Source organism: Cydia pomonella, chromosome 21, assembly GCF_033807575.1.
Source record: "Cydia pomonella isolate Wapato2018A chromosome 21, ilCydPomo1, whole genome shotgun sequence".
Classification (NCBI taxonomy): domain Eukaryota; kingdom Metazoa; phylum Arthropoda; class Insecta; order Lepidoptera; family Tortricidae; genus Cydia; species Cydia pomonella.
Genome location: NC_084723.1, coordinates 10,888,411 through 10,901,735, shown reverse-complemented (window position 1 = coordinate 10,901,735; position 13,325 = coordinate 10,888,411). Strand labels below are relative to the sequence as shown.

The following is a 13,325-nucleotide window of genomic DNA, read 5'->3' as shown; positions in this document are numbered from 1 at the left end:
GTTGTTATTAGAAATGTGTTGGATTAGGCAGATTCCCACGGAACCTACTCGTATGTTGAACTTTTTTTAACCTTTGGAGTCCCTATTACCACGAAGCAAGTAAAGTGTAAAAACTGAAACTGGTATAAATATCTTGAGAAGGCATATTTAGATTATAATAATGTGATATCATTATTTATGTTTTCATCTCTAGACGTGCCCAATACACTCTTTTGTTGGCTGTAAGAAATGCAGTGAGATTGTACAAAATATTAATAAATAAATTCTATTTTAAGGCTACAAAAGAATTTTAAACAAAAAAAACAATTATAACACACTATCTATTTAAGGCATATTAACACAAACTCTAAATAATATTACTTATTTAAAAACTAAAGCGAGTCACTCACGCAATTTAGGTCGCATTTCGTTAAAAAAAATCTGCTAAAGGTGCAACGAGATTCTGTTAAAGGATTCTCGAAAGGTTCACCATAACGTAGGATCCTCTTAACGTAACGTATAAATATATCGAAATCGAAATTCGACCTAATTTACGTGAGTGACCCGTTTTCTCATCTTCTTTCTTGTTTCCTCGTGAGATTTTGAGGCGTTATAAATATATTTGAACTAACTAATGCTATTTTCTATCTTTGTGTAAACTATTTGCTTACTGGTAACGATTTTATCTCAATTTAGTTGCAAATTACTTCACCGTGTCTTTTGTAATGCTGATTAATATCTAAGGTCTACAAGTGGCAACGTCAATGATCAATTATATCTGCACGCGATATGTTGTTGTTACTGATTGTTTATAATTACCTACATTATTTCTAAACCAAGATTTCCATGCAGGGATATTTTTAGAGCAAATTTTTATTTATTAATCATAATCATTTATTTATTTACAGACAACAATGGTCCACATTATATTAGGTACACACAATACAAATTATATTAACATAAGATTAAAATAGACATTACAATAAAAAATAAATTAAAATTTGTTATAAATTCAATAGAAATACATAAAATCTGCTAGTCAATTACTGGCACCCATACCTACGTGAACACGTATACAGTGTTCTCAAATAGGGCCAGTCCAGCTGGTCTGCGATCATTGCTAGGACACTGTTGCGGCTGGCGCGAGTGGCGCGCACTCTGCTAAGCATCGCCGGATCGCCGTGCACCGCTTGCGCAGTGGCGTAGAAGCAATCGGTGCGCGCTTCCGCGAACATGCTCGATGTACAGTGGCGCGGCAGCGGCAACATCACCCTGAACGTTATATATTAGACGCGTAGGGAGTTAAACGACTTTTGAGTGAAATGGCCCATAGATTGCTAGTGTAGAAGGAAGTTGAACAACGTGCAAATCTGTGGGCAATCATGTTCGCTCGTGCCGCCAACGATCTGCGTTATCTTTAAGGTCCTTAGTTATCACTTGTCCGAGGTACTTGAACTGTTGAACCCTGCTAAGAGGTACTCCATTAAGGACAAGAGAGGGAACATGTTGTGGGCCTCTGGGCCCCACCTTAAACACCATGATTTAGCTCTTAGCAGTGTTATAAATTAGACCATGCTCGGAAGTATATTTCACACATGTCTCCAAAAGTATTCTTAGGTCACAAACCGATGCGCTCAACAACACCATGTCGTCTGCGTAAGATAAATTATTTACACATACATCATCTATGTGGCATCCAACGTGATGCTTGCTAAGCGCAACGATTAGTTCGTTTACATACAAGTTAAAGAGCAAAGGTGAAGATGAAGATCACCATACTACTTACTAGACGTTAGAAATAACAATATGGATCGTGTCATCGACGAAGACGCGTGCCTTGACTTGTATTCTCTTGTTATTAAAGGTTAGATTTGACAAATCTGCGCGTCATCGTGGATGACACGAACTACGAGTAGGTAGCTAATAACCTAATGAATTAATAGTCAATTTTCTTGATTAATAACAGACGATAAGCTTTTTTGGCTTAAGAATATGGTTAGGTACTTGATATTTCTAAAGGCAAATGAATACTTACTAGATTCAAGTATATGTGTATGAGTAATATGACGAAAATATTCGCTCCAATCGAGTAAGCTGAGCTCAATTGGTAGTGCGACAAACCGGTATCCCAAACCTGGGAGTTCCACGGTGAATTTTCCATTTTTCCTTTTATTTCAAAAATTGTAAGTAGTTTTGTTTGTTAAGTAATAATTTATCTATTAATTTTTCCTTCCAACAGATCGGTCTGCTCAGAGATGGCCAGTTACTAGCAGAAGAATCTCCAGAAGAACTCATGCGCAAGTTAGACTGCAATAACCTGGAAGAAGCATTCCTACAGCTTGCCATGAGGCATCATGAGCTGTCGCCTAGGAGATCTAGTAAGTTCCATTAAAATTATTCTTTTCGTACCAAGGATCCTTGTTTCACACGGGATACCCCATAGTGATATTGACAACCGTCCATTCCAGCCATCAGATCCAGCTTCGATCAGTTCAGCTTATATCTCTATTGGTTGATTGCTATAACCAATCCTTAAAAAAACAAGTGTAATCCAGAAAATTTCGTCAAGGAGTTCATTTCACATTAGAATGGTTGCAGAAGGTTCTTTGTGCTGCTAAATAGATAGAGTAACAAGTCTGATCTTTGTAGAGTTAGCTAATTCCACTAGCTTAACTGTCCAGATTTGTGCTTGTTTTCTATATAATAGTATTGTAGTCTCATTCATTTTAAAGACGTTTGTTAAACTCAGTGTCTAATCTCGGCCCTCCTCCTTAGAACCGATGCCATAGCAACTCGATTTAACGTTACATTAAACTTCATGTTATATGTATTGCCTGATTTGTAGAATTGGTAGATATTACTTAACAATAATATTCGTTATTTCAGCTCTCACGACGTCTCCAGATGTGATCCCGGACAGCGTGGTGAACGCCGTAGAGAGCCGGGGGCAGTTCGACTCCAGGGAGGACTTTAGTGTAGTCACCAGCAGCACTGATGTAAGTTCACACAATTATTACATCATCAATATCAGCCTATGTTAGTCCACTTCTGGATGTATGTGACTGCTATGGCACAACAATGGAGTCGATTTTCCGCTCTCTTCTGTCAGCCTATATGAGTCCACTTCTGAATAGGTCTGTCCCATACCACACCATGGGTTCAACCCTCCAATTCCTGTTAACTGCCTTCACATATTTAATTCGTATTTCCTTTCCTTCTACAAAAAAAATGTGGAGCAGATTCTTAAATTTGCCCCTTATTGCCGATAAAAAAATTAAATGCCGTCAAGCACCTTACAATGGTAAATATAATTCACATTGTAATTTATGAGTGCTTTGTACAAACTTTCAAAACGCGCTATTTTAATGAATAGATAGACTGTAACTTTTAATTTAACAGCCAGGTTAAGGCATTAAGAGTTGTCTCTCTTTTAACCACTCGTCTTCTTCAATGGATAAAATAGAATGATAAATCACACTTATTGGTTTATTTTGTTAAATTTCAGGTATTAACCAAAAAAGAGAAAGCCAAAGACTGTAGCGGTAAGTCGCGGGGGCGGTACAAGGCCGTCTTCATCAAGAGCCTCCAGCAATTCTCCAGGCATCCTGGGTGAGATATTTTGTTATTTTTTCAATCGTGATCGTGTATGTTATTAATTACGTTTAATTGGCATATTAGGATTTCATCCTAAAGCTAAATTCTGTACCCAATTTCTCATAATAATTACAAAAAATCCTTACCATTCGCACATGTAACTCCTCTGGAGTTGCAGGTGTACATAGGCTACGGAGACTGCTTACCATCAGGCAGGCCGTATGCTTGTTTGCCACCGACGTAATATAAAAAAAAACCTACTCCAATAAGCAGTTAATTCTCTTTGAGCACTTCTCAAAGTTATTGCTTGCTGCCAAACGTGTGCCGTAACGATCAGTTTTTTTTTATACCACGACGGTGGCAAACAAGCATTCGGCCTGCCTGATGGTAAGCAGTCACCGCAGCCTATGGACGCCTGCAACTCCAGAGGTGTTACATGCGCGTTGCTGATCCTTTAAAAACCTGTGCACTCCTTTTTTGAAGAACCCCATACTATAGTTTAATGCAGAAACCAAATGGTATGTCAGTTATCTTTTTTGGTTATTCTTGTTTTTTAGAAAAAAAGTTTTGTCGGCCCCGGCCAAACTATTTGAATATCAAAACGAAAAAATATGTTCTACAAAATATTCTAAAAACACACTTTATATTTTCAGCGGGCTAATATTCTCGGTTCTATTCCCTATCATCCAAGTGGTAGCATTCTTTTCGGCTATAGGACACGACCCACGTGACCTGCACGTCGCCGTAGTCAACGACGAAGCACGGTTATCACCATGTAAGTCCCTATTTAAGTACACACATTGAAGAAAAAGTGTCGCTCCTACTACCTTGTGTAACGCCTTATAATATATACTTACTACAATACTAAATATTTCACCCTAATTAAAACAGATATACTTTAGCAGTTTGACTATGAGTTCTTAAATAACTACATCAGGATAAATGTTCAGGAAACTCAGTTCAAATAACTACTACTATGTTTACTAATCGATATGGTTAACACAATCGAAAGCTTTACCGCGCTTTACTGATAATGGTGAGCCTAAAGTACAAAGACTTTTTTCCCTAAAATAAATCCTTAAAAACCAGTTAAAACCTTTAAATGCATTTTAAGTATATGTTTTATTTTTGTTTTATTTACTGTCTTTGTATATGTTTTTTTTTTTAATTTTGCTGTACAGGTTGTTGTAAACTGCATGAGGTGTACAATAAAGAATGTTGTGTTGTATTTCCAGATGGTCTCAATATTTGCCAAAATAGCAGCCTACAGCCTATCGTACGATACGACAATGACACTTGCTCGCAATATATGCTAAGTTGTTGGTTAATTGAAGAAATGGCCAAGTACAAAGTTTATGAGGTAATCAACTTTATAAAAATATCTTATACCTATTTGTAACATGCTGTCAATTTGTATTTACTAAGCAAATCTATGATTGATAATACAAGTAAGCTTCGTGATACCTAAGTTACTAACAGAAGCGTTCAGCGAGAGTGATATAATTTCGTCGTTTTTCGTTGCAAAGGAAAGTCGAGTTAATTATGACTATATGTAACAGAGAAGGTTTGGTTGGTCTTGAATACCTAGCCAAATTCAAGCTTAATTCCTTGTCAAACTTGAAATGACATTTCAGATACCATTCGACACAGTAGAAGATGCCAAAGCAGAAGTATCAAACGGCAAGCTCTACGGGGCAGTGTACATCCCGCGGAACTTCAGTGAGGCTTTGGGGGAACGGTTTCGTGAGGGTGATGTACCTGATGATATCGTGGATGAGAGTACAGTCGGCGTGTGGCTTGATATGACCAGTAAGTTTATTATCAACTAAGAACAAATTTCCTTAGCGATTTTGATTTGGATCCTGAATACAAAACAAAAACGAAGATTGAATTTAATACTAATTTGGTTAATACTAGTTGCACGAGTTGCACTATAAAATAACTAATCAAAGTTAAATGCCGCCATGTTATAATTATCGCAGCAGCTGCCATCCCATATATACTTAAGTTAACCTTCAAAATATCCTTAAATGGACCAATCGAACTAAATGCACCAGTACTAGATTATGATATCCAAATTAAGTATTTAGTGGTAGACGTTAACAAAGTGTACTAGCAATTAAAAGACAGATTAAAATGTAACTTGCTTATTAGAAATATAGCTCAAGAAATGAAACTCATTGCTTAGACAAGATATATAAATAAAAATAACCTTAATAGTGTATCACCGATTGAGGCATATGAAAGACCAGCGCTGGTTTTATAGCTAATAGCATTAACCTGAGTTGGGTCCATTTCTTGATGTATTGTACTTGTTCGTATATGTTTTGTAAACGTCACGAATAAATGTTTTTTTTTTATGTTAATGAGGGATTTTTAATCTATTTGTAAATTTCCAGAAATAATTAAGCTTACTTGTCGTTTCCCAGATCACCAAATCTCCAATTTCTTAAAACTAAAGTTCCACAAAGCTTACGAAGGTTTCACGAAGCGGGCGATGACAGCATGCGGCAGACCTGAACGACTGGTGCAGGTTCGTATCCAGATAAAAACAAATTGTATGTATATATTTGTATATAACCTCACAAATCATCTTAATATCTAGTCTCAACCAATCAGACTCTTGCGATTAGCTGTAATCCAGATTTTCCATCATGACTGAAAAATGCAACTTCATCTAGCAATTTCAAAATTCATGTATACATCATATAATTATATATTGTTTATATTTATTCATGTAAAGTTTCAGCAAGCACCCTGTATCGTATCACATTGTACCTAAACTTCACTAAGGTAACGAAACTAGAATAAACGTTTTCATTTCAGGCATATTTATATTTCTCTACTTATATGTTACGGTCTTTGTATTTGTAAATACACTAGCGCCCATCATATATTTTAGGGACCATCACTTTTAGCGTGTATCTTCTAAAGTAGAAGTAAGTTACCAAAATAACTGGACTGTAACTAAAATATACTCTTTAAGCTCTGTGTACCTCCTAAATCCTCCATACTACAACAGCATGTCCTTTCATTTTGAACAAAACCTCAAACATAGCACATTAAACTTAAACTTGCCTTGGTCTCCAACTCTGCTGCCAAACCGATATTTTCCTTCCATCTGGCTTATGATAGGCTCCTTCCTGATTTGGTAGAAAAAAATCAAGAGAGGCTTAAATTTACTATGTTTTCAATTCAAAAACCAACATGGCATTAAAGCGATCTTCACTTTGAATGTGATAACCGCGTTAAGTGACGTTTACATTTTTTAGATTTTTTATATTGAATTTTAAACTTTTAACTATATCCTGTTATATAAAAGAACAGTACGTGAGACATTTATTTATCAGATTCCAGTGCACTTCAACGAGCCCATCTACGGGAAGATGAACGGGCAGTTCGTGGCTTACATGGCACCGGGCGTTATGATCACGTGAGTAGATGATATCTATATTGATTAACAAGATGTTTAACAAATATTGTAAGTTAAGCAAAAATTTTACGATTTGCGAAAGCTCTTTTCATTTCTTCATAAAATTTAATGACCCTACATAGACTTCCGTTTATTCCAGCATAATCTTCTTCTTGGCGGCGGTAGTAACCTCGACCCTGATGATCGGCGACCGTTTGGAAGGCGTGTGGGAGCGAAGTGCTGTCGCCGGGGTACAGCCAAAAGAGATGCTGCATGTGCATATCGGGATACAGGCCACCGTTATTTTAGTACAGGTATTTTTATATCAACATCCCAAATAACTATAAGGAATAGTTGTTACTCACTCCCGTTATTTGTCTCATCTTTTTTTTAAGCATCCTATGTCTCTTCCCAAGGAAGAAATTAGATGGAGAGCTGAATATGGAATAAGGTATTTGCAGATCATCCAAACCCATCTATCTACTTAGTGCGCCTTATTTATTGTCGTTATTATTGGATCCGGTCACGGTGGATTGGTGGAGGACCTCGTGGTAAAACAAAATTTCACTTGTTCCAAATGTCGTGCTCGACTTTACAGCATAGACGTAGGAGGCATAAATCTATAGAACGTCGGGTTTGGATTATAAAAATCAGTTATTATTTTAGCCATAGCTTGGTATTACGCAGCTTTTCACAAAATATTATCCTGAAATGTAAATGTATTTCACTTCCAGACCATAGAAATGATGCTACTGGGATACTTAGGCTATGGACTACCCACCAGGGGTTCTCTGTTCGCCTGTGGCTGCCTGTTGTTCCTCCAAGGCCTTAGCGGAATGTGCTACGGGTTCCTGCTCTCTGTCTGCTGCTCGAGCTACACCATGTCCTTCTTCATCGCCACTGGAAGCTTCTACCCCATGATATTGCTGTGCGGTAAGTTTTTATATTGGTTCTTAAAGCCATAGAACAGAACAGAATAGATTTTATTTGTATTGATTGTACATCGTCATATTACCTAAAACTACTTTTTACACATAACAGTGAGCAAAACAAAACAAAGACGTAAGAAATAATGCCTGAATAAAATGCCATAGAAATAGTGATTCATCCGGTTTATCTTCACTACAACGTATAAATCAAACCCCGACACGTCTGTCTGTCTGTATGTTCGCGATAGGCTCAAAAACTACTGAACTGATTTTCATGCAGTTTTCACCTATTCTTGATGAAGGTTTAGGTGTATAATTTGTTAAGGTTTTGTGTAAATTGCTTAAACTTGGGTCGCTAGTTTAATTATCACAAATACAATAGAAAGAAGACTCCTTAAAGCCACCTAATAATTACCCTGAAAGTATTTAATTCACTTTCACAGAAGTAACTCTTTTAGACTGATAATCTTTACTAATTGAAAAAATTTCCTTACAGGAATCGTCTGGCCCTTGGAAGGCATGGAAAAGTACCTCCAATACATCGCCCTGTGCCTCCCCTTCACCATCCCCTCGAAGTCCCTCCGCGACATCATGGAAAAGGGCGCCACCATCTTGGATACCTCCGTATACACCGGGTTTCTCATCACCGTGGCGTGGATTGCCATTACTCTGGGCCTGTGTTTCTTAAGGCTGAAATATAGAAAGACGTAAATTACTTGTGTTAAAAATTGAACTAATCATAGTTGCCTGAGTGTGACATCATGGAAAAGGACTCCACAATCTGGGATACCTCTGTATACACCTATCTCATCACTTTAGTATGAATTGTCATCATGAATTGCTGGGCATGTGTTTCTTAACGCTGAAGTATAGGAAGATATAATAGTGTTAAAAGTTGAACTTATCATTGCCTGAATGTGACATCATGGAAAAGGGCTGCACCTTCTAGGATACCTCTGTATACACCGGTTTCCTCATTACTTTATCGTGGATTGTCATCACGCTGGGCATGTGTTTCTTAAGGCTGAAGACGTAAATTACTTGTGCTTTGTTGAACATATCAACTGTTCATAGTTCCCAGAATATAACATTCTGGAAAAGGGCGCCGACATCTTGAATACATCCGTTTACACGGGTTATTATCACCGTAGCTGGATTATTACTCTGTGCCCGTGTTTCTAAAGCTCTAGTATATTGAATTTTGGAACTTATCACAGTGTGGATAATTTGATGTATCTTTGAAATTGTGTTTTATTAAAAAAAAGTTCGGATGAAAAGCTGGTGGAGTATTATATAGACTACAGTTCAGGATTAATCGGGTTTAGTTTGGACATTTCATTAGGGTAGGTAATTAAGTATTGATGATCGATTTAAATGGCTTACTTAATAGTAAAATACCTTGATCGTACAGTCATCGCACAATCTGAACACCGCCTCTAAGTTTAAGTCTAAGTGCATGTTCGTTCAGATATTTTTGAGTGCCTTGGCTGTGTCTATATATCAACTGTATTACTAGTGGTATTAATAATTTAAAAAAGTATTAAAAGAAATGAAGTGACATTTAAAAGACTCATGGCATTTCATACAGTCACAGATTTTAATTGTTGAGCCATTAAGAGTTTTTTTTTATACTATGTCGGTGGGAAACAAGCATACGGCCCGCCTGATGATAAGCAGTCTCCGTAGCCTATGTACGCCTGCAACTCCAGAGGAGTTACATGCGCGTTGCCGACCCGACGGGTTTCGTGCTTCGAATTTGACAGAGCCTTACATTTTGCGGTAACTCTGATTGTCAAAATTTGACGTTTGATAATTCAGTGACCGCAAAACATATGGCGGAGTACAGCGCCATCTGTTTTGGATGTCAAACTAAGGCGCACGTTTTTTTCTTATACTTTACCTCTGTATCTCTTTGGTTTTATGAATATGGGGGTATATTATGGTGTTTAAAAGTCAAAAACAAGTTGGTTACTTACTTAAAAGGTGTAATCCACATTATGGATGTAAAATAGAATTACGTAGATTGCTCAATAAGGTTATAAGATGTATTATATAAGTTATGTATTATGTTAGCAAGAAAATATTATAAATAGGTAGTTGATACAATTTACTAAGCAAAGGGTTTATATATTAAATTTTCTATAAAAATATATAGAATCAAACCAAGATAAGTTGGCAGCGATTTTGACAGCCCAGACAGTGCAAGTGTTATTTTACACTTCTATGAAATTATGGCTGGGCTATCAAAATTGCTGCAAACTTAGCTTGGTCTGACTCTACCTTGTTTCAAATAACACATTTTTAATGTTAGAAAACGATATCACAATCTGTTATAAAAATTGAGTTTTAATAGTTTTTAACCCTTGTAATGCCAAGAATTGAGCCCCTAAAAGTGTCGTACCAACAACGCCAAAAACGAATATACGCGTTACTTATACCGTAAGCTGTCAAGTTACCCTTTTTTTTTAACTGTATAATTATTGTACCAATGATGTTGGCGTTGTGCTAATAATAATTAATAGGTAATAATGTATGGCAAAGTAAGGGTTAATAACCAAAACTGGGTATTGAAACAATTTTGTATGTAAATAATATACAGGCTGTAACCAAAATACTGATGATCCATTTGCAATCCGTATCGTAATTTGATTAGGAAAAAGCAGAAAATGTTGACGCGAATTCTGGTTACACCTTGTTTATTCGTAGGTAAGGGTAGTTCTTGAGCTATAGCTCATCGGGTAGCTTGTATATAGCTTTTACGTAATAAGTTTTATACGGATTTACTTTGTATGAATTTGAATAATAATTTGTAAAGAAAATGGACTATTTTGAAAGTGTTGCACAGACAGTATATTACTGCCGGTGTCAAGTAGGTATACAATACAATAAGTATCTATTGGTACAGAGTTTTTTTATGTCTGAGAAAACTGAATAGTGAATATGTAGGTTATACTGTTTTTTTCTAGCGAAAAAAATCCCCCAGTCGCCCCCAAATGCCCCAGAATCTAGCGAAAAAAATCTGCTGTTACACATTGACATGATTCGCCAAAAATAACCCAAATGTACAGCAAATATTTTTTCGTGATAAATCTGCTACTAGACGACTGTCGACTGCGAATAACCCGCGTTTTGATAAGAACTCTACATATTCACCACTTAAAGTATGGTCAGACATGACAAAATCAACCTGTATACAATTTATATTAAAAAGTAATGCTATCTAAGTGATTACAATTGATGTCTCGCAGCGAAATATGGAAGGTGAGGCAAGTAAAAAAATCTCCTTAGGCAGAACTGTTGCAAAAGTATCCAGCTGTCAGCTATAAATAATAGTTCCAAATCTCGCCAGAGTAACGCTAAGAACCTAGGCGTTATTGACAAAGTGAAGTGCGCTGTCTATGATTAGATTTTTCTCTCAAGTATTGTAGGTATTGTAGCGCCACCAATTTATGGTTTTTTGTCGGGCTATTTTTGGTATATGGAGTATATGTTCCTTGCCTCTACCTTCCATACAGCGAAATTTTTCGTTGTTATATTTGTATGATGTGGATGGAGACGTCATTACGATGATAACCAATCAACAATTAGACATTTTTATTTTTTTCGAAGTTTTTACAACAATAATGGGGATCCGTTTAAGCTCATATTTGGTATGGTGTTCTGATAAGGAAAAAGCATTGAAAAAAAAAATTACGCGAAAAATCGTTTTTCTATCGTCCAAGTCTGCCAACCACCCATGTAAAGGCCAAAAAGTATTACGCGTCAAAAAGTTTATTTCCATTTTTTCTTAATTAGGACACGATACCAAATATGCCCTTAAACGGTTCCCCACTTTTTTTGTTACACCTTGTTTAACGAATGTTCTCAGGAAAAAAAATCAGGATAAACTTTAACCCATTGTACGCCATGAACTCCTAAAGTCGTCATAGTGAGATTTCAGGAGTGTTATAGATGGCCTATTAATATTTATGCCTTCATGTCATGGTAATACTGATAAATATTTATACCATCATGACGAATAGCGCACAAAGGGTTAACATTCTTGGGACCATTGTAACCTTAGAGGATTTAACAACTGGAAATGCCTTGTCTGTAATTCCCTGTACGAAACAGTCTGCCGATTTTTGGCCGGGAGGGGCTCGTCAAATGTATCAGATAAACCTCAGTTCACACAAAACTTATTACCATTTACCGAGGTTTTCGACAGAGGAGTAAGCTCTTAGAAGGGATTTCGGTTGTTAAATCTTCCAAAATTGTAACAAATGCCTATACTATGTATCTTTAGGTATTTAAATAAAAGTAAACAAAATCTACCCTCCAATGGCTCCTTAAGGCAGTTGAGGGTAGATGAAAACATGACACGATCAAATAATGTAGGTTAAAGTCAGGTCGTTCAGTGACAGATCCAGGCAGTTTTGTATTTGGTTTGTTAACCAACAAAAGTTATAACTACCCGAAAATGTACAAATTGTTTGTTTACTTTTATTTAAATACCTAAAGATATAGAGTAGATGAGGTAAAACCACAGAGAAAACAATATTTTTTATATGATTCCCCTAACGGTATTCAAAAATAATTGTGTACTTAGTTATTAGAATGTAACATATAGAAAATGTTGTTATTGAAAATGTATAGACAGTAAAACACACATATTGCCGTAATTATAGCATTTCGTGATACAAATGTGATTTGTGAGGGTATTTATGAATAAAAATATTCAACTTCTAACTAGTTTTTCTTGATTTGTTTAACCCTAGTAATTAATAACTCAACTACATACGATACGAGTATATATACCTAATCTCTACCAGTATCTACCTTTTAACCGCCACGACTATTTTATATATAGATAGGCTGAATATGAAGTTTGAGACATCCGAGTATTCGGCCGAAATATTCGGTTTATCTAAATTAATCTAATAAAGCATTTAAAAACGCTTCAATTACATTAGCTACTTAAGATGAATCACTTCCTAGGCTATTTTCTAGAAACAAATAAGTCAAATACAAAGGGAGTCGCAAAAAAATTTCTACGGCCTCAAAAGTATCAAAACAAACTATGGATTCAACATGTTTTATTGATAACGGGAAAACGTACCTGATGGAAGAGGGTACTTGAAAAGTTCTGGAGGAACTTACATTTTACAGTATTGCAAACATAAGTAATGAAAAAACCGGCCAAGTCCGAGTCGGACTCGCCTACCGAGTGTTCCACAAATTTAACTTTATTTTATTTTATACAAATTTATAGTTTTCAGATTTTTCCCTGAACTTTTAGTGTAAGACTTGCGAAATTTCATAGTTCTAGGTCAACGGGTACCCTTTAAATTTTGATTCCCTTGAGAGTGTCGAAATATACGTTTTTTGCGGCATAAACGGCCGTATCTTTTTTTTACTTTAACTGAGAAATT

General features: G+C 36.2%; 1 protein-coding gene across 2 annotated transcripts in view; it reads left to right on the top strand.

Moving 5' to 3' along the window:
* The window catches only part of LOC133529644 (ABC transporter G family member 23-like), a 79,517-nt gene extending 66,875 nt beyond the window's left edge, over positions 1 to 12,642 (top strand). For both annotated transcript variants that reach the window (XM_061867406.1, XM_061867407.1), the window contains 11 exons: positions 2,219 to 2,357; positions 2,866 to 2,975; positions 3,485 to 3,588; positions 4,227 to 4,348; positions 4,809 to 4,933; positions 5,208 to 5,382; positions 6,003 to 6,106; positions 6,924 to 7,006; positions 7,146 to 7,299; positions 7,720 to 7,918; positions 8,411 to 12,642. In XM_061867406.1, coding sequence (XP_061723390.1) covers positions 2,219 to 2,357; positions 2,866 to 2,975; positions 3,485 to 3,588; positions 4,227 to 4,348; positions 4,809 to 4,933; positions 5,208 to 5,382; positions 6,003 to 6,106; positions 6,924 to 7,006; positions 7,146 to 7,299; positions 7,720 to 7,918; positions 8,411 to 8,625 — 1,530 coding nt within the window. In that variant the 3' untranslated portion in view covers positions 8,626 to 12,642. The remainder of the gene's footprint in view (positions 1 to 2,218; positions 2,358 to 2,865; positions 2,976 to 3,484; positions 3,589 to 4,226; positions 4,349 to 4,808; positions 4,934 to 5,207; positions 5,383 to 6,002; positions 6,107 to 6,923; positions 7,007 to 7,145; positions 7,300 to 7,719; positions 7,919 to 8,410) is intronic.
* Positions 12,643 to 13,325: the final 683 nt, after the last annotated feature.